This window comes from Palaemon carinicauda, chromosome 20 (genome assembly GCF_036898095.1).
Source record: "Palaemon carinicauda isolate YSFRI2023 chromosome 20, ASM3689809v2, whole genome shotgun sequence".
Taxonomy (NCBI): Eukaryota; Metazoa; Arthropoda; class Malacostraca; order Decapoda; family Palaemonidae; genus Palaemon; species Palaemon carinicauda.
The window spans coordinates 31,635,626-31,657,604 of record NC_090744.1 but is presented as its reverse complement, the minus strand read 5'-3'; the positions used below and the strand labels follow the sequence as shown (position 1 = coordinate 31,657,604).

At 39.2% G+C, this 21,979-nt stretch overlaps 2 protein-coding genes across 10 annotated transcripts in view; both read left to right on the top strand.

The window, feature by feature from the left end:
• The window catches only part of LOC137660260 (uncharacterized), a 284,924-nt gene that overhangs the window by 96,980 nt on the left and 165,965 nt on the right, over positions 1–21,979 (top strand). The gene's annotated exons all lie outside the window — the stretch shown is intronic.
• LOC137660258 (protein transport protein Sec31A-like) overlaps positions 1–21,979 on the top strand; it is an 83,538-nt gene that overhangs the window by 5,920 nt on the left and 55,639 nt on the right. For all 9 annotated transcript variants that reach the window (XM_068395006.1, XM_068395004.1, XM_068395003.1 and 6 more), the window contains exons 2-10: positions 13,373–13,584; positions 13,806–13,995; positions 14,351–14,481; positions 14,700–14,802; positions 19,492–19,703; positions 20,380–20,572; positions 20,796–20,927; positions 21,177–21,353; positions 21,568–21,783. In XM_068395006.1, the coding sequence (XP_068251107.1) occupies positions 13,382–13,584; positions 13,806–13,995; positions 14,351–14,481; positions 14,700–14,802; positions 19,492–19,703; positions 20,380–20,572; positions 20,796–20,927; positions 21,177–21,353; positions 21,568–21,783 (1,557 nt within the window). In that variant the 5' untranslated portion in view covers positions 13,373–13,381. The remainder of the gene's footprint in view (positions 1–13,372; positions 13,585–13,805; positions 13,996–14,350; positions 14,482–14,699; positions 14,803–19,491; positions 19,704–20,379; positions 20,573–20,795; positions 20,928–21,176; positions 21,354–21,567; positions 21,784–21,979) is intronic.

Genomic DNA, 21,979 nt, shown 5'->3' with positions numbered 1-21,979 from the left:
TCTTGAAATGTTTTTTAATGTTGTTTTTATGGGTTGTCCGGAAGGCTAAGAAGCCTTTCGCATCCTAGTTGATTTGGCGGGTGGTCAAAGTCATTTCTTGAGAGCGCCTAGATTAGGGGTTTGATGAGGTCCTGTTGTATGGGTTGCAACCCTTGATACTTCAGCTCCTTGGGGTTGATCAGCATCCTAAGAGGATCGTGAGGCTCCGTAAGGAAGACGTACTTATAAGGCAGAGTAATCGTTCAAGTCGACTTCCTTACCAGGTACCTATTTATTGTGTTTTTGTTATTTTGATAACTTCTAAAATGAAATAAAAACTCTTAGCTCATAAAATGTAAACATATATTACTGGTCTCTACCCACCATCCTGGGTGTGAATCAGCTATATATTCACCGGCTAAGTTGAATATTTAAAAATGATATTTTAATTATAAAATAAATTTTTGAATATACTTACCCGGTGAATATATAAATTAAATGACCCTCCCTTCCTCCCCAATAGAGACGCAGTGGGACGAGGAGAAAATTGAGTCTTTGTTTACATAGAGCTTGGTATCTGGCCGACAGATGGCGCTGTTGGGCACACCCGCAACCTGTATAGCGATCGCTGGCGAGTTTTTTTCTGTACAGTTTGTCTGTCGAGCAACAGAGTTGCAGCTATATATTCACCGGGTAAGTATATTCAAAAATTTATTTTATTATTAAAATATCATTTTTCAATATTAAACTTACCCGATGATCATATAGCTGTCAGCTTTGCTGCCCGACAGAAAAACCTACGGGCGGAATACGCCAGCGATCGCTATACAGGTGGGGGTGTACATCAACAGCGCCATCTGTCAAGTAGGTACTCAAGTACTCGATGTCAACACAGAACCAATTTTCTCTCTGTCGTGCCACTGGCAAGACCTACTAAATACGCTGTTACTAACTGGATTTGCTTTCACAACGATTTGGTGAAGTACACTATTCCAGTTTTGAGCTTTCGCTATGCAGGGGTTTTATCTTCATTTCAAAACTTGAACTCGTTTTGGATAGATTTATGGTGACGAAGAGAGTATGGACTCTCTTTCACTTTTAAATGGCCGACCCTTCCCTTAGACGGAAGTGTGTTTAGGTTTTTGGTAATTTTGCTTAACACGTTATAGACCTATATATTTTATATCTCTCCGCCTTTATAGGCCTCTTCGATTAACTTTCCATTTATTATAAACTTATAACAATAAATTTTTATGTTTGTTTATATGCGACCTTTCCTGATTGTAGGCGGTCCTAACTTGGAACCGAAGTTAATTAACATTGAGTCCGTTATATCGTATTTAACCTTTAAAGAATTTAATACTTTTTAAATTTTAATGTTTTATGAAAGAATTTCTTTGATAGTCTCGTCCTGTTTTCAAAGATGAACTAACGTTTAGTTTTTAGTCTACGCAGTTGTTGACGTTCAGGACGTTCAACATGCGCTCTATCGTTACGATAGAGAGAGAGTGTATCATGGTTTCACTTTGCAGTAAGAGTAAACCGATTCTGGCGTTTTGTTCATTCTTTCTTAGCTTTAATGGTTTAAATTCTAAATTAAAGGAACTTTTTATTTGGAAAACCTTTCAGTTTTTTCCTTTAGCAAATAACATGTTTTTAACGATATATAATTGGGCTCTTCTCTCAGGTGCGAAATCAAGAGAGAAAGAGAGAGAGAGATAGAGACGGAGGGAGAGAGAGGAGAATAAACGTTTCGTTCAAGCTGGTAACGTTGTTCTCGTTTTTTTTTTTTTTACTCTCCTCCCTAGTCGCTGTAGGGGAAGAAGGTAAAACGTTTCTAGGGTTTTATTCTTGTTCCCAGGCTATGTGCGGTGAGAGATTGTAAACGTAGTTTATTTGATCTAGTGTTTAGTCTCTTTCCCAGCCACTGAATTCTTTATCTTTATTTATGTTTTCTGTTGCATTGTACGACTGTTTTCGCAATTACTACCTTTTAATGAAGGATAGGATTGCGTGTTTCAGGTAGAAATCAGTTAAAGTTTCGATTTCAGTGAAATAAGTGCAAAACAGAAGATCAAAGTGATAAAGTGATATGCGCAAAGTGTTACAGTGTTGCGTCCGAGGGTTCGTCTGTTCGTGCCAGTCGTTCACCTAGTCCGGGACCTCTTACAAGCTCCCAAGCCCAGGGGAGAAGTAATGTCGAACGACTTATGGGTTCCACAGGCCTTGATCAACGAACAGACGTTTTTCCCTCCGTGGTTTCGGGCGTATCTACCCAAGATCGCCCCACCCACACAAAGACGAGAGAGCCCATTTATTCCTCGTCTGCGGAAGAGGTTTCTCGTAAGAAACCATGGACCACATCTCGCAGCTTTTTAAGTGCAAGTCGGTCCCTTCCGCGCAAGTCCAACGGCCCAGGTGTAGCCACTGGGTCAGTTCGGACTCGTTGCAGTCATCCGACGACTGCACACCTCCCAAGAGAGGCAAGGTGGTACCGCAACAGGCAGTAACTCCGTCTGTTGCCGCACCAGCTGTTTTAGACCCTCAGTCACAACGGACAGTAGCTCCGTCTGTTGCCGCTTTTGTAGACCCTAAGTGGTCTTTACTGCAGTCTATGCAGACTCAGTTAGCTGCGGTTATGCAGGAGTTTCGTGCGGAGAAGGTTGACACTGCTCCCGTTAGCCTACAACCTGCCACGGTTGTGCGCCCAGCTCACGCTGAGGCTGCCTGCTCCCACACTCCGGCTGCGGAGAGCTCCACCACCGATGCGCAGTCGACCCTGCCAGACGCATGTTGACGTTAGCCGACGTGCGGCACCCTCCGTTGACATGCGTGAGCTACCGCATCAGCAGTGGGAAGGTGGAGTCAAGCTGCCGTGTTTTGACGCGATGCGTTAGTTTCCGCAACCCACCACGCACCACCACTCCGCTTTGGTTGTTGCCTGCTCCCACACTCCGACTGCGGAGAAGGTTGACGATGCACCCGTTTGCCTACAACCTGCCACGGTTGTGCGCCCAGCAGACGCTGCGGCTGCCTGCTCCCACACTCTTGTTGTGAGAGCTCCTCCACCCATGCGCTGTCGACCCTGCCAGACGCATGCTGACTCCCACAGACACACGGAGCACTCCGTTGCCGTGCGTGAGCTACCACAAGCTGCCGTGTTTTGACACGGTGTGTCAGCCTCCGCAACCCACTGTGGTTACCGCCACTCGCCCGCAGCAGACTAGTCAGTCAGGAGTTGAGGTTTCCCCACACAGCTTTGATTGTTGCCAGCTCACAGACTGTCATGTCCTCACGCACCTGTTGTGGTTGACAGTTCAGTTTTTTGACAGTTCTCAGACTGTCAGGCAGTTACTTAACGTTGCCTTCTGGTCTGCTGCTAATGCACCAGTGCTGTATGTCCTCACACACCTGTTGTGGTTGACAGTTCAGTTTTTGACAGTTCACAGACTGTCAAGCAGTTACATAACGTTGCCTTCTGGTCTGCTGCTTATGCACCAGTGAGACCCTCACTGAGATAACCTAGCTTTTCTCGGACATGGTTCCTGTAGATGAGAAAGTGCTGTTCTCCCTCCTACTGATATTCCTTTGAGGACTCTGTCATTTGGAGAGGAGCCTTAAGCTGCTTAGCCTCCTATGGACTTTAATTAAAGCATATCAAGGCTTCCAGGGATGGTAAATGGTTCCGCTTCAGTCGCTAACCCCGTCTGTTGCCACACCTGCTCCCGTAGACCCTAATGGGCTTTGCTGCAAGACATGCAGTCCAAGCTTGTGTCCTTGATAGAGGATTTTTTACGGAGAAGTACCTTCTGGCCAACAACCTTCCTACCGGTTGGTTGTGCGCCCTGTTGACGCTGAGGTATCCTACTCGCGTCCGCCAGTTGAGGTGCTTCCTCCACCGATGCGACCCAGTGTGGGTTGCCAGTCGCACGTTGACGTTAAGCGACTCTCGGAGGTGGTTGTGGACGTTCAGTGTGTCACTAGGAAGACGTTCAACAACCAGCAGAGGTGACTTGTTGTGACGCAGTGCGGCAACCTCAGCAACCCGGTAGGGGGTTGACTGCACAACCCAGACAGTCTAGACAGTTTCGGGTTGACGCTGTACTTCCTCGCGTCCCCATGGTTGACAGTTCACAGACTGTGCAGCAGTACCATGATATTGTGTCCGGCTCCGTCACGCATCCACCAGTGCGACCGGACTCAGCGAGTCAGACGTTGCCCACTCCGTTGCCGTTTCCTCATCAGTTTCGGATGAGGAACCCTCTGATGAGGACATTGCTGAACAAGACGATCAACCCCCAGCCCTGCTATCCTTCCAGAAGATGCTGAAGAAGGAACGCTGCCCTGTCAGGCTGTGGATGAGTCTGGTTAGGACACTGTCATCCGTGGTTCAATTTGTGTCACTTGGAAGACTACACCTCCGTCCTCTTCTGTATCATCTAGCTTTTCACTGGAAAAGGACAAGACGCTAGAAGCGGTCTCGATCCCGGTTTCCGGAAAGATAAAGTCTGGTCTGATTTGGTGAAGGACTTTATCAACCTTTGAAAGGGTCTTCCCCTGACTGTTCAGACTCCCAACCACGTTCTCTTCTCGGACGCATCGGACGTAGGCTGGGGTGCGACATTAGGCGGTAGGGAATGCTCGGGATTATGGAACTCGAGTCAAAGGACAATGCATTTCAACTGCAAGAAGCTACTGGCAGTACGTCTGACCTGGAAAAGCTTCAGGTCTCTCCTTCAAGGCAAAGTGGTGGAGGTGAACACTGACAACACCCTGCTTTGACGTACATCTCCAAGCAAGGAGGGACCTTCTCTCTGACATGGTACGAGTTCGCAAGAGACCTCCTCACCTGGTCAACAGGTCTAGACTTTTCACTAGTAACGAGGTTCATCCAAGGCAACTTGAATGTCATAGCAGATTGTCTCAGTAGGAAGGGACAAATAATTCCAACAGATTGGACCCTCCACAAGGATGTATGCAAGAGACTTTGGGCCACCTGGGACCAGCCAACCATAGTTCTCTTCGCAACCTCGATGTCCAAGAGGCTCCCAATAGTTTGCTCACCTATCCCGGACCCAGCAGTAGTTCATATAGATACCTTTCTACTAGATTGGTCACATCTAGATCTATATGCATTCCCTCCGTTCTAGATTGTCAACAAGGTACTGCAGAAGTTCGCCTCTCACGAAGGGACAAAGTTGACGCTAGTTGCTTCCCTCTGGCCCGCGAGAGAATAACTCACCGAGGTACTTCGATGGCTAGTAGACGTTCCCAGAACACTTCCCCTAAGGGTGGACCTGCTACGTCAGCCACGCGTAAAGAAGGTACTCCAAGGCTTCCATGCTCTTCGTCTGACTGCCTTCAGACTATCGAAAGACTCTCGAGAGCTAGAGGTTTTTCGAAGGAGGCAACCAGAGCGTTTGCTAGAGCAAGGAGAACATCCACCCTTTAGAGTCTACCAATCGAAGTGGGAAATCTTCCGAAACTGGTGCAAGTCAGTATCTGTATCCTCGACCAGTACCTCTGTAACTCAATAGCTGACTTTCTCTTATATCTGAGGAAAGAACGATCTCTTTCAGCTCCCACTATCAAGGGTTACAGAAGCATGTTGGCATCAGTCTTCCGTCACAGAGGCTTAGATCTTTCCAACAATAAAGATCTACAAGACCTCCTTAAGTCTTTTGAGACCACGAAGGAGCGTCGTTTGGTTACACCTGGTTGGAATTTAGACGTGGTTCTAAGATTCCTTATGTCAGACAGGTTCGAACCGCTTAAATCAGCCTCCCTGAAAGATCTCACCTTTAAGACACTTTTCCTGATATGCTTAACCACAGCTAAAAGAGTCAGTGAGATTCATGCCTTCAGCAAGAACATCGGATTCTCATCCGAAACGGCTACATGTTCTACAACTTGGTTTTCTAGCCAAACACGAGCTGCCTTCTCGGCCTTGACCAATATCGTTCGATATTCCAAACTTCTCGTATGGTTGGAAATGAACTAGAAAGAGTATTATGTCCTGTAAGAGCTCTTAAGTTCTATTTTAAAAACCTTTACGAGGCCCGTCTGAAGCTTTATGGTGTTCAGTTAAGAATCCATCTTTGCCTTTGTCAGAGAATTCTTTATCCTATTTTATCAGACTGTTAATACAAGAAGCTCATTCCCATCTGAATGAGGAAGACCAAGCTTGGCTGAAGGTAAGGACACACGAAGTTAGAGCTGTCGCAACTTCCGTGGCCTTTAAACAAAATAGATCTCTGCAAAGTATATTCGACGCAACCTATTGGAAAAGCAAATCAGTGTTCGCGTCTTTTATCTTAAGAATGTCCAGTCTCTTTACGAGAACTGCTACACTCTGGGACCATTCGTAGCAACGAGTGCAGTAGTGGTGAGGGCTCTACCACTACAAATCCCTAATTCCATAACCTTTTTAATCTTTCTCTTGAAATGTTTTATTAATATTTTTGGGTTGTCCGGAAGGCTAAGAAGCCTTTCGCATCCTACTTGATTTTGCGGGTGGTCAAAGTCATTTCTTGAGAAGCGCCTAGATTAGAGGTTTTGATGAGGACCTTTAGTATGGGTTGCAACCCTTCATACTTCAGCTCCTAGGAGTCGCTCAGCATCCTATGAGGATCGTGAGGCTCAGTAAGGAAGACGTACTTAAAAAGGCAGAGTAATTGTTCAAGTCGACTTCCTTACCAGGTACTTATTTATTTTATGCTTGTTATTTTGAATAACTGCTAAAATGAAATACGGAATACTTAGCTCATAATGTCAACATGTAATGCTGGTCTCTACCCACCCCCCTGGGTGTGAATCAGCTATATGATCATCGGGTAAGTTTAATATTGAAAAATGTTATTTTTCAATATTAAACTTACCCGATGATCATATAGCTGTCAGCTCTGCTGCCCGACAGAAAAACCTACGGGCGGAATACGCCAGCGATCGCTATACAGGTGGGGGTGTACATCAACAGCGCCATCTGTCAAGTAGGTACTCAAGTACTCGATGTCAACATAGAACCAATTTTCTCTCTGTCGTGCCACTGGCAAGACCTACTAAATACGCTGTTACTAACTGGATTTGTTTTCACAATAGTAAAATAAATTTTTGAATATACTTACCCGATGATCATAAATTAAAGGACCCACCCTTCCTCCCCAATAGAGACCCAGTGGACAGAGGAAAAAATTGGTTCTATGTTGACATCGAGTACTTGAGTACCTACTTGACAGATGGCGCTGTTGATGTACACCCCCACCTGTATAGCGATCGCTGGCGTATTCCGCCCGTAGGTTTTTCTGTCGGGCAGCAGAGCTGACAGCTATATGATCATCGGGTAAGTATATTCAAAAATTTATTTTACTAATGAAAATAACATTTTTCTTGGAAGTATTATCGTTCAAGTTTCTGCCCGGGGGGTGATATTATTCTGTTGATTTACTGTACGTACTGTTCCTCCGAGCTAAGTCCAGGAGCTGAAGTGCTCATCCAGCCACCCTATTCAAGCGAGCATTATTCAGTATAGTGGAGCGTAAGTCCTTGAAAAAGCTATAGATATGTCTTCATTACAAAAAAGTTGGTTAATACGTAATAGGCCCAACTCTGTATCATGTCTGTTTTGGTTCACGTGTCCCATGTCAACGGATAGTGAGACATCAGAACATGAGTTTTTTCACTTTATTACAAAAACGTTCGTGAATACACTTTACACAGCCCGATACTCTCAGACGAGTACCTTGTTCTAATGATCGCTCAAGTGGTACTGCCCAGCCCTCGGCAAGTATTGCAATGTTGCTGTCAATATGCTGAATTGTTAGATTTTGTGGATTTCCACTGTGATGGAAATATACTGTTGCCAATAAGCTTTCCACATGTCCTCTATCAGACTTAAAACATGGGATCTATAACAGAGTTCAGTGATCGCGCACTACAATTAGTGACAGTCATAGTACTCTTAATTTCATTAATCTCACTATAAAACACATGCAAGGGTTAGGACATATGTTTGTGAAGCTGCATTTTAAAATCTTTTTACTCTCTCCATAGAGAATGACTAAAATCAACAGTATATTTAATGTTGTCAATAAAAGCTAGGTGAAATATCTTCTACAGTTTATGGATAGAGAGGAGGCTTGAAGGGAAGTATCAACTACTAAAGGGGGCGTGGCAGTATAAAAAGGGTTAAGAACCACTGCACTATTGTTACCATTTTACAATTCATGTGGTAGGTTCACACGAATGTGTTGCAAGTAATGGTAAGAATAATGAAATCTCTTTCTCTTAACCTTCCCTATTGCATATAGAGTACTGTAGCCTATGTGATACTTTTAATGAATCATTGGTTCTTTATCACATTGTGTTTTGTTAATTTCTTCTTGGGTGTAATGTACTCGCATTCCTGAAGTATACACCAAAACTGATATAAAGTTTCTCACCAAGTTTTATCCAAATAGGTTTCTTATGTAAGGTCTGAGTAAGGTAAAACAGAATAAAGAGAGAGATATAACTAAATGTAATTTCTAAGAATACTTTGCTAGATATTGTACACAATAAGCCTGTAAATATGGCAAGAAAATCTAAAAGTGTACTTGTGTATATACTATGTATAAGTAATTACAATAGACTAAGAGACTAATGGCTATATTAGGTTACTTTATGTAGCAATGACCTTTCAATAAATAATGTTTGGCTACCATTGCTGTTGTCAAGTATGAATTATATGATTTTGGAGTGATCATATAATGAATTATGCATTTCTTTTCTTTCAGATTAGTGCATTGCATTGTTTATATTTTTTATCCACACATAAATCCAGTTTTTTTTTTCTGGAGTTATTCATGATTATAGGATATAGGCAGTTAGATTAGATACCTTGAACTTTTTTAGGAGTTATTGGTTCCCTCATTTTTTTTCTGCATACATTATATATATATATATATATATATATATATATATATATATATATATATATATATATATATATATATATATATATATATATATATATACAGTATAGATATAGATATGTATACATCACACTTAGGGTTGCCAGATGACAAGATTAGGAATCTGGGTCACTTGAAATTACTCACCATATTATTATTAATATTATTACTATCCAAGCTACAACCCTAGTTGGAAAAGCAAGATGCTATAAGCCCAGGGGCTCCAACAGGGAAAAATAGCGCAGTGAGGAAAGGAAATAAATAAATGAAGAGAACAAATTAACAATAAATCGTTCTAAAAAAAGTAACGTCAAAACAGACATGTCATATATAAAACTATTAACATAAAAAACAAATATATCATAAATAAACTATAAAAAGACTCATGTCCGCCTGGTCAACAAAAGAGCATTTGTTCCAACTTTGAACTTTTGAAGTTCTACTGATTCAACTAAATATATGCCTACTTACACAACCTGACAATTATACTCTACAGTACAGTATTATATAACTTTGATATAATTATCACATCATAAAAAAAAAAACATGAAGGAATAATTTTAGTAACATGAAGGAATAATTTTAATGGGGTATAAGTCATCATATAAAGAAAAAAAAAAAGTAATTTGGAAAATTCATAATATAAAAAATGGAAAATTATAAGAGTAATTTGGAAAATTAATAATCAATACAAACAATACTGAAAATAAATTAAGTCTTTACAGTTGTTTAATGAGTGTGAATTAAAGTAACAAGTTTACATAAACGAAAATAGAACTCAAATCTTTATTATTTGACCATATTTCTTGGATGATTTTGCTTTTTTAAAGAGGTCATCTGCCTAAAAAATTATTTTCAATGAAAATTAAGTTCCATGTGCATTGTAAGATAGCTTCTACAGAGGCCACATCCAACTTGTTCGGCTCGTCAGTCCACCGGATTTTCATGAGTGAGAATACACGCTTAACATTAGCATTATGAGATGGAATGCTAAATGTATAAGTACTGTACTGGCGCAAAAATAACATTTCTGAATATTGTTCTTGAGATTCTGTCATACAAAGTTCCAACTAAGAATCGTTATAAGGTATTAAAAAATATAATGTTATGGTGTTATTAAGGGTATCCCAGAAGGGTCGATGTGGGACAGGACAAAATGATCAAATCTGGGACATGGCCCGGAAGAACGGGACGTTTAGCAACCCTAATCCAACTAAAAAATTGATTAAAAACCAGACACTACTGTACAGTAGGGTCCCGAATTACACGTGTTCTAATTACGCGATTCCTCAATTACGCGATCGATAGTTTTAAAAATTAAATTTCCTGTATCTACGAGGCTGTTCAAAGTTCGCGAGTCAAGCACTACAAAATGTATCAAATCTATTGTCTTTTTAAGTATATTGGTAGCCCTAAATACGGTGATTTATAATAAATGTTACAAAACAATATCAACATTACATTTCATTAACATAATTTCATAATGAATAGCCTATTTAAGGATAAAATTCCACATCAACAATGAAATCAACTGTTAACTGTGCGAGTCCAGCTGACAAAATGTAAACAGAAATGTGGTTACGTTCTCGGCAATCTTTATCTTTCTCCAACCTTACGATAATTGTAATGGTAGTGTTAATGATGGTATATTAAAGCATTATTTTTGTTTAGTACAGTATATTTAAAAGCCTTATTTTTCCCTCTGGGCGTTCAAGGTTTTCACGAGTAGACTGGGTTCGTTTATCGGCAGTGAATAGCCTAAACTTCGGTAACGAGTCGTCAATATTTTGTCATATTTTAAACAGTATACATTTGATTTGCAAACATTGGTTTTGTAGAGTAGACGGTAAAATAAAATCGAGAGAGGAGAGAGAGAGAGAGGAGAGAGAGAGAGAGAGAGAGAGAGAGAGAGAGAGAGAGAGAGAGAGAGAGAGAGAGAGGGGGATAAATCCCCCCCCCCTCTCTCTCTCTCTCTCTCTCTCTCCTCTCTCTCTCTCTCTCTCTCTCTCTCTCTCTCTCTCTCTCTCGATTTTATTTTACCGTCTACTCTACAAAACCAATGTTTGCAAATCAAATGTATACTGTTTAAAATATGACAAAATATTGACGACTCGTTACCGAAGTTTAGGCTATTCACTGCCGATAAACGATAACAAACCCTTTAATGCAAACTAACTGTATCCTTTGATATTCCTCTATATTTATCACGAATTCCTTCTATACCTCCTCAGACACTCTTATTTCAAATATCTAAATTATTCTTATCACAACTAACACCATCTAGTCATTTTCATTCCATTATATCTATTATTCCTCTGGATCTTATTCCCTTTCCTTATTCTGTTTATTCGATGGGATTCGTTTTTCCCTTTACCGTCTTTCAGAATCTATTTTTAGCCACTGGCAACCAAATCCCCCCTTCCCCCGTCTCCTACCGTCTCCCCTGCGAGTCCACCCAGCCTATCTCATCACTCCCCCCCCCCCCCCCCTTCATCCTCCCCTGTTCTAGGTCTGTAACCTTCTGCGTCATAATCTCTCTCTCTCTCTCTCTCTCTCTCTCTCTCTCTCTCTCTCTCTCTCTCTCTCTCTCTCTCTCTCTCGTTATACTACGTACAAATAGATGAAGAAACCAAAATCGGTTTTCTTGAAGTGTCAATTAAATACAAAACGAAAAAAATTATACCGTGTATACATCCATTTCAATCATAGCTTAAAATACGGTAACCGATTTCGTCCGCAAACCACTATTTTTTAGGAAACACCATTCTATTCCAGAAAATTTTTACTCTTTAAATGTCAATTGCGCTATAATAAAACATGTACTTATGTTGTTAAATTTCGGGTATGTTTTAAAAATCGAGTATTGCTAACTTATTTTTGTTTTACTTTTGGCTGTGATCACATCAGCTGATGTCTAGCTTCCGCGCGAATACAATAACAAAGAATTGTTTACACCATTTCTTAACTTATTCAAACCATCTATACAGTTAATATTACATAAACACCAATGTGTTATAACCTATCATATTTATTGTTTAGTACTTTAAAACCATCCCCCCCCCCCCCTCTCTCTCTCTCTCTCTCCTCTCTCTCTCTCTCTCTCTCTCTCTCTCTCTCTCTCTCTCTCTCTCTCTCTCTCATCGAACGTTATAGCGGTAACCTAATTGTTCGGTGACTTTAAAAATAGGCCTAGTACTTTCTTCTTTTACCTTTTTTGCATATGGATCCATAATTGAGATGGGTACAAGTTGACTTATAACTGAAGTTAGGAAAAGTATTTTGGATATGGAAAGGACAATTATCTTTCGTAACAGTTTAGAATTATCGTAAGTTATCACTCTGTCATTAGCGGCAGTTTGCTATTGTGGATTAAACGCATAAGGAAAAAAAATTTCCAGCTTTACTACGAATTTAGGAATTTATATGGATACGGTAAGTAAAATATTTGTAATAACATAATGTTTACTAAATGTTTGTAATATCATTAGTTATGACTTAGATCATGTGTGTTTAATGCATTTGTTTGTTTATTATGAATCGAAGATGGAGTGTAAACAAATGGAAGGTTTCCGTTTCAGGCGGCATCATAAAGAAAAACATTTCATAAATGGCATTCATTTCATTTATTTGAAAGTTCTAATAAAAAATAATTAGAACATTGGTAATAACAAATTCAACATATAATCTATACTTGGTAAAATGGCTGTCAATTCAAAAACACAGATGTATAAATGCGTCTGTTTCTTCGTTGTGATCAGAGATAAACGTAAACAAAACATTGGTTGTCGTTTTCTATTGTGCTTTTTAGCGTGTTTAGGAAACGCATGATATAAAATCGCCTTTATTTTGATAATTCTGGATTTTCAATCATACAACAAGCTAGTCTATAGAGTGATGGTTTTGCTATTCACCAGTTGTATTATACAATAGATATGACAAACATTAAAATTTGTCTGTATTTTGGGTTGTGTTATAACGGGAAATATATGGTGTTTACACCTATCCTGGTTGTAATTTTAACCATTTTTCAAGTTATTAGAACTTTAAAGTATATTAAATGTTTTATTTACTTACAAAAACAATTTGATATTATAAAGAAATACAGTATAGTACAAAGAAAGTATTGGAAATGGGTAGTAAACACATTTGAATAGGCAAATTGCTGGTTGCCATGGCCGCAATGGAATTATTTCTGTTGTGTGTTTCGAAATTCGCGATTTTCCATTTACACGAGGTCATTAATCGACCAAATTCTCGCATAATTCGGGACCCTACTGTATATCATACAGTTTCACTTTTAGATGCCCATTCTTTGAAACCTGATTTATACTGATCCTAGATTGGTTACATAAAGGGTAGAGAAACACCAATAAAATTATCTTCTAAGTTTCAAGGTACGGTTGAAATTTGACCAAGAAAACTAAGGTGGTCTCTTTTCCTTCCAGGTGCCAAAAATGAAGGTGAAAGAAATAATAGGGACAGGCAGCATAGCCTGGTCCCCAAGTGATGTCTTACCTGTGTACTTGGCCAGCGGAACAGCAGCACAGCAATTGGATGCCAGTTTTAGTACTAACTCAACTCTCAATTTGTACAATTTGAATATTGCCCAGTCTAATCTTGAAACGAAAGTTGCTGCTTCCGTGGAATCGCCAGGAAGGTAAGTGAGGCTTTATTTGTCCTGGTAATCAAGTCGTAAGGTTTTAGAAGAGCTGATGCTGTGTCGTTATGAATTAAAGAATGTTTAGTTCACAAGTAATGTATGATGGCAAAATCAGCCCAGGGAATAATTGTATAAAGAACGTTATAGCGGTTAAAGATATACTAACGATGTAATGCATCTGGATACGGTAAAATGAGAGGCTTCTTATTTGCATTTAGGTTCCATTCTGTCCAGTGGAGTGTTGCGGAAGGTAAGCCATCCGGCTTTATTTATGGTGGATGTGACAATGCATCCATCTATATTTATGATGCTGCCAAATTGCTGGCTGGGGAAGCTGACCATTTGGTGGGGAAGACAGAAGGGTTGCACGCTGGTCCAGTTTTCACTGTTTCGCCCAACCCTATTCAGGTAAGTCTCCTTAATGGAAAGGAATAATTGGTTATAAAGTGGATGTGTAACTTCAGCATTTCATCATGGAATTTTTTTGAGTTTTTCAGATTTAATTTTTTTTTTTTTGTAACTTTAATGGCTGTTTACCAATTTCCTAATTATCTATAAAAGACAATTTTTATTAGCATTGAAGATGTAGCTTCTGTATTGTAAAATGCTGGACCTCAGTCATGGTTAGTAACTTGTTATGTCTGCTGTTATAAAGAATTATATTAATGTCCATTGATAACTTCTTTTTGTCTTTTACTTCTAAATGTTGAGTAAAATTTTGATACAATATGTAGGATTTTGATTTAGTTTAATTTTGTTTCAGAAAAATCTCATTGCATCGGGGTCTTCTGAATGTGAAATTTCTGTATGGGATATTAACAAATTAGACACTCCAAACTCTCCTGGGAAAAGACCAGCAATAAATGCTGATGTTACCTGTGTATCATTCAACAGGTGAGACTGATACCATCAGAAACCCAGATTTCTTTTTTTTTTCTTTTTGTTACGTGAATGTACAATACTTATATATGTGTAGTAAGTAAAGTATTATGATGGTAAAAGCTAAATAAAGTTTAATTTGCCAGATCATTATAGTCTTGCTTTTAGAGTTGGTTTTAAATTTTTAATTGTATGGTGTACTGAGTTCTTGACTGTCTTTTATTGTTTTACAGACAAGTTGCACATATCTTAGCATCAACATATGCTGGTCATTGTGTTATGTGGGACCTAAGGAAACAAACTTCCATCATTTCAATATCAGATACTGTATCAAGGGTGAGTAAATAAATATCCAATGGATCTAGATGTTATGATTTTTTTTCTTTATAGAAATCCCCTCCTTTCTGAACTACAGTATGTTTCAAAGTAATTTTTTATTTTTTCTGCTATGTTGGTAGTTCTGAGTAATGTTTTGTTTAGCAGTCGGCTAGGAATTTTTTGAAGATCCTTCATGAAAAGTTTTATTTCTCTTTCAATGCAAAGCGATATTATTTGTAGAATGATTCCACCAAACACACAAGGTTTTCTTATTTAAAGCCAAAGGGAAATAGTTATTTTGAAAAAAAAAAGAAAACTTTGAAACTTCATAAGAAGGTTGAAAATCAGACTTATTTAGGAAACAATTTTGGTTATAAAATATATACCATGTAGGTTTTTTTTCTCTGTACTTGTACAATAATTTATACTGTATTCAGACCCCTAATATTTGCTAATGTAGTACAGTACAGCTGTACTGTACATAATATTTGTTCCTTCACGGATGCGAATCCTTGTCCTTTAATAGGAGTATGATTTCAGTGAAGCTATAATCTCTTCTGTTAAAAATCATAATGAGGTGTTGGTAGTTATTGTCTGGTTGCGAGGAATTCCTCCCCACCCTGTCAGTACACCAATAAGCTAGACAGACTCCAGCAGCCTAACAGTAGGTATATCTCTACTTTTGGTCTCCCTAACTTGGCTGCTTCAATATATTCTCTCTTTATCTTTATGCTGTGTGTGTACTGTTTATTGGAGAAACAACATCCACTAATGCCTTGGAACTGGAATTGTTGGCCAAAGTTGCGGAACCTTAATGAGCAGGAGTAACGTTGACCCAAATTCTGTGAGTCATTGCAGGGGGGGTATGACTGCTTATGGTCTTTTTCCTTTAAGGGGAAGTGGATAAGTATACGTAAAGGAAGAGGAAGAAGGCAAAGCATAACTTCACTTTTGGTATCCTCTTCTATGCTGAAGAAATCTTCTAGTTATCTTCTTTCACCCTTAAGTATTTTACCCCTGGACCCTTCTCCATCTTCTGGGGACCGGTCGGCAAAGGAGCAGAAAGACCCAGGTCTTCCATATCCACTAGATCCACTAGTGGAGTTTGAGATGTGTTTAGCTGTTTCCACTTGTGGATCAGGTGACCCGGCCCTTCATTCTGTAACGTACCTGACATTGATGAAGCCACGATCTTGGCTCTAAAGATGCTGTGGCCTTTAGCCCAACCTGTGGTCTTCCATTCACACAAGCGATAAGTAAAGTCACCAGTTGACAGCACAAAGTAAGCTCTCTTCCATTCCGAGGCAGGATCTACAGTGACTCTCCAAGAAGATAGAGACAAATCTTTATAAAGTAATGAAGACTATTGCATGCTAAAGAGCAAATTCACTCTTCCATAGAAGAGTTCTTTGATGAGACTAACCCTATTCTTCGCATGCACATTAAGGCGCTCTCGCAGCAAGAGTTTATTTATTCTTCCATTCTTCCAATGAAAAATCTTCATATTGGGTTGAACCTCCTAAGTGGAGCCACACTAAGGTGCACGAGTGCATTTATGCTCTTATGAAGAAGCAGATCTTGTGGTGGATCATCATCCTCACTCTTATGTGAAAGCACACGCTCTTGTCATAGAGCACTCTTGTGTGAATGCACACACTCTTGTCATAGAGCACTCTTATGTCTCTGAAGATGATCTAGTGATATAATTCATCCTCGTATGCTTGCAAAAAGTGCATGCACACGCTCCAAAGCATCTGAAAAAGAGCCAGCTCTTGAAATGGATCCTCATTATTGCACATGCATGCCCCAGATATTACTTCGCTCCTGAAGAAGAAGTATCCCTTTCAGTTGGTCCTCGGCCTGGCACATGTACCATGGTGCACGTATGTGCTCCATGAACTTCATACTCAATCTCCTGTGCACACTAAGGCATGCAAGCCAATTGCAGAGCACTCACACCCTACTGATGAAGAACTTGCTGATGAAGTGGTTTCTGTCTTGCCTGCACCCATGGGTGCTCCCATTTCTCAAATGAGAAATTGGCGTGAGAGTTGAATATTCATTCTTAGGTGCATTCCACAGCGCGCATATTCCTTGGAAGTAGAATGAAGTGATTCTACAGTCCCAAAGCACATGTGCTTTTAAGAGGAAGAACTGGCTTCTGAGTTTGAGGCTCCTGCTCACACACTAAAATTTGTGTTAATGTCCCATAAAGATTCAGCTCTCCTATCCATGAAAGGTCAATTTGTTCTGCAGTTCCTTCCGAATTGAACATGCTAGCCCTTTGGTGATAAGATTTTCAACCAGTCAACCAAGGCTCGCAGGATCAAAGGGTATCAGATTTTCTAGGGAAGATAGCCCCTTGACTATTGCTGCCTCCTTATTGGAATAATGGTCAGGTTCTGTTAGAATCGGGGAAATAACGGATCGAACCTTGACAACTATCATATTGTTCCTACTCCCCATACCAGTTTCGGGAGACGAGTCAAGAGATTTGCATCCAATTAATTTAGGGTCTGCGTCAGCAAAGATAGAAACCTCTTAGTGAATCAACCTTCAGGAAAGTTCTTGCTATTGTCAGACAAGTGAACAGTGTAGAGGAAGCTTCTAGGGCACAAGTCAAATCAGGCAAAACTTCTGTTGACTGCTTGTTTTGGGGTCTCACAGGTCTCAGAACCCTTGTGGGAACTTCTTTGGTTGGAATTAGCTCCTGAAAAAATTGAAAATACAGACTTGCAAGTCTCTAAGAGAAGTTATTCTCGGATCTAGCAGGCATGATAGGGTTCTACCCCTGGCAGGAAACCAGTCTTTTTCAACTTGATGCTGCAGTTACAACCCTGACACCAGGGTTATTGTTGGAAAGTCAGGTCAGAGCCTACTATCTTCTCTGCTTCAGAGTCTACCAACAGGGAAGTGGCTGCCATGGTGAACCTCCAAACCATGTCCTGGTTTGACAACTAGTGGGGTGTATTGGGACTCGTCTCCTCTTTTCGGGATCTGTCAGAGCCTTTGAACAAAAAGGACTTTACTGACCTAGTTCTTTCAGGGATAAAACAGTTACCTATTTGGCTCACCAGTTACTAAGCAGTGGACAACTGGGTCTTATAATGAGAAACTTGGTGGTAGCGAAGTTGACTGCAGAACGGCTAACTGGAGGCTATGTCCCTAAGGAATACTTCCATTCTTAAGAGCTCGGCTTTCTTCCCTCCCATTGAAGTGGAAGAGAGAAATGAAGGAAATTGTTACAGGACAACATTTTCCACAGAGCTCTCTCATTCATTGGTGCAAAAAACCTAAATATACAAAATCAACAGCATCTTTGAAGTTGGCCAAAGAAGCTATCTTTGAATCAGAGGGGAAAATTGTCCTCTCCTTATACCTCCTCCTCTCATAGAAACCCAGATGCAAGTCAACCCATTCAAACCCAAGGTGGTTAGCTCAGAACGGAATGAGATAGAAGAGGAGCCAGAGGACGATGAGACATGCAGCCCCAACTTGCTGTCACGAGGTTGGGGGATGCATATCAAGCCATAGGGCAAGGTGGCAATCTTATGGGGCCAAGGAATGGGTGGTTAATATCCTTTTGGTATGGATACAGTATCCTATTAATTGGCTCTCATCCTCTCCTCACATTGTTTCTCAGGTTGATAAGAGGCGTATTGAAATCAACACTAGCACATCTTGGAGGTCAGTGTGTTCAACATCCTGGGGTTTTAAAATAACCTGTTTGTTCATAGGAACTTCTTCCTCCCAAGGATAAGTCTCCTATTAAAGGAAGGGAATTTTTATCAGTGTAGGAGCAAATCACAAATTCTAAAAGTAGTTTGTATTTTTCCTAACTGAACAAATCTGAGTTATTTAAGTTACACTTTCCACCTCAACCTCCCAGCTGATTCCTAGGTGAAGGTCAAAGTGTCTTACTGGTGCACTGACGTGGGTGTTAAGATTCCCCACTACCTTTCAGTAGCTACTGATCCCTTGTTATAATTTTTAACAGCTAAGTTTTCAGCTTTGCTGAAATCATATTCATATTAAAAGACACTGGAAAGGTTTTTGATGCTACTTAATATTTTTTAAGCTATCTAAAAAGATATTATAGAATAAGCTTCCACTGTAATATTTTACACATTGAAGGGAGAAGAGACTCGCTGTAAAAATTGTCTTGGATTTTGTTAGAAATGATCTTTCCAATGGCAAGCCAGTTGTTGAGAACAGCAATATCAGAAATCTCAAAGCTGGAAGTACTGTAAATCTCTCTATCTATTATATTACACAAAGCCAACACACGCAAGACATTCAAAGTACAGTATTAAGGGAAATTCTGTATGCATATATATCTCGATTTTGGTCCAGGTATTTTGTTAATCATGTGTTTTAGGAAGTCATAATTATTGTTTATTTACTATAAGATTATGACAGCAAACCTTTAAATTACACTAAATATAATGTGATGTTTGTGGCCTGTAATTTAACGGGAATGACAGAATATTTAAGAATATTGTAAGGGAGAAAAGCTAGAAAGGTAAACAAAAGGTGGTCTCTGATCTAATTCTTATTTAACTTGACAATTTCGTCAAAAAATTTAACATTGGAAATATTTACCTGGGTATTTTCCTCAACTTTATACAATGCGGAAAACTTTTCATGCAAAATAGCCAAGAAGTAATATAATGCTCACTTATGGTTGAATGCCTCATTTTCTTTTAGATGAAGTCGAAAAGTATTTGTTGGAATCCTAGTGTAGCTACACAGTTATTGCTGGCAAGTGATGATGACAGCACACCGTGGGCACAGATTTGGGACCTACGTTATGCTAATCAGCCGATCAAAACTCTACAAGGTCATCAGCGAGGCATTTTGAAAGCAATGTGGTGTGCTCAGGATGATAACCTTCTGATTACAGCCTCTAAGGATAACAAGTAAGTTTCTCAGTATTTTTTTTAATGTTAGATTTTGAATGGAATTTCTTTAAACACACTTGAATATTTTATTCTATTATTTTGTTAACCCTTTTACCCCCAGGCTATTTGGAAATTTCCAACCCTTAACCCCCAGGGGGTTATTTTTTCCCCAGCACATTTTGCAGTATTTTTTATTTAAATTGCTCTAACAGCCTTAATTTTTTGTCATAGAGAGATCAGGTTGGTCTCATTCTCTTGGAAAATGCCTGAATTTTCTCAAAAAATTATCAAATGAAAAAAAAAAATTTTAATAGCATTTTTTTGCAAGGACGTACCGGTACGTCCATGGGGGTAAAGGGATGGCTTTGGGGTTAAAAGGGTTAATAAACTTTTATAATTTATTACATAATAGTAGCATTTTAAGTTTTACCCCAGTCAACAGCCCAAGTATTTTATTGAAGACCAAACTCTAGATCTAATATTCAGTGATGATTAATTTTTAACATCTGAAGTATAATGAAATCATGGATAAAATTAATTTCATATAGTTGTGAGGGATTATTTTCACCATTAAGAGTTCTGTACGGTAATGATAAATATCAATGATGAGGATACTAGAATGTTTTAAAAGTAAAAAGTGTAAAGGTATAACTCATTGCTAATTATGAAAAAAATTTGTCTTTCCTTAACACAGAATTTACGTTTGGAATCCAAATCTGACTAATGGCACGGAAATAGTAGGGGAGTTTCCTTCGTATAATCAGTGGAGCTTTGATATGGATTGGTGTGGCAGAGATCCATCTCTGGTTGCTATGGCATCTGTCGATGGCTATGTTAGTGTGTACTCAATTTTGGGTGGAGGACTTCCCCCAACTCAAACTGACAAGGTTAGTATATACATGGTATTTTATGAGAAAAAGTACTTGCATCATGTGTGATTATTTTAACCTTTTGTATGCTATATTTTTCTGGGTTATTTAATGCATTACAGTGTAGATCATGATATTCTTCACTTAGAATTCTAGACACTTGCAATGTTGAGTACAGTACTCGTTTCATTGGCTTTGATCTCTCTTTTTTCATAGAATAATGGTGAAATATCTTTTTCAGTTTTCGGCCATAGCAGACTCATTTCCAGGAATGGAAATGCCTGCCGTAGCACCACAAGGTGTGTCTCCACAGCCCATCCAGTTGAAGTATGCTCCTAAGTGGTTCCCCAAGCCTGCTGGTGCTCGATTTTGTGTGAGTTGATTTTTTTCAGGATTGTTTTATACACTGTAATAAAAGCTCTTCTATTTGTAATTTTTTATAGTACTGTATTTGTTTGATTGGAGTTTGAATATTCATAGGTTTACTTCTTTAATTGTTCTTTTGAAGTTCATATATTTAATTATATTAGTTTTATAAAATTCTATTTCAGGTTTAGATACGGGTCATGATTTCTATATGGGGGAACTATTTGAAAATATACTGTAATGTTCTTTTTAACAGTTCGGTGGACGGTTGGTTTCGTGGAATAGTCAGACACGTGGGGTGGCAATTTCTCAGGTAGTTACAGAACCTGAACTGGTTGATCGAAGCAGGCAGCTTGAGGAATCCCTCTCTCAGGGGCAGCTAGATTTGTTTTGCCAAGCAAAAGCACAAAATGCTGCTCAAACATCAGATCAGGTTAGTTCTGAAAATAAGAGAAAGAATGGAGAAACCAGTTTCTCTTTTTTTTAGTTTTTTAAAGATAAGTTTATTCTATTAAAATTTGTGAGAGCTCTATATATACTCTACTATTTTTATATATACAGTATATTTTAAAAGCTATATAATTTACTGCACTCAGTTAAGTTATATTATTTTTACCTAATAGTTTACAAATTTTAAAACATTTTAGGTTCTGTGGAAATTTTCTGAGGCAAACTTTGAAGAAAAATTATGGCAGACCATCGGTGCTAACTTTGGACAGTCTCCCCGTGCCAATTTTATGGATATATTGGGATATTCAAAGACTCAGGTGTCAAGTAAGCTGAAGCCAACTGTGCCAGCCGCTGCAGAAAATGGAGTGAGCCCTGAAGATTTGGCCGATAAGATGGCAAGCCTTGCAACCACTGTATGTATGCCATACTTTGTTTTTTAAGATGCTCTTTTTCTTTGTTGGTTATTAAAAACTTGAATTTTGCCACAAATTCTTATACTGCAGCGCTTACAGTGGCGCATAACACAGCACAAGCTTTCCTCCACTAAGCAGAACATATGAAATGAAATCACACTATTTCATTTAAAATATTTGATTGCATGTTCAAACA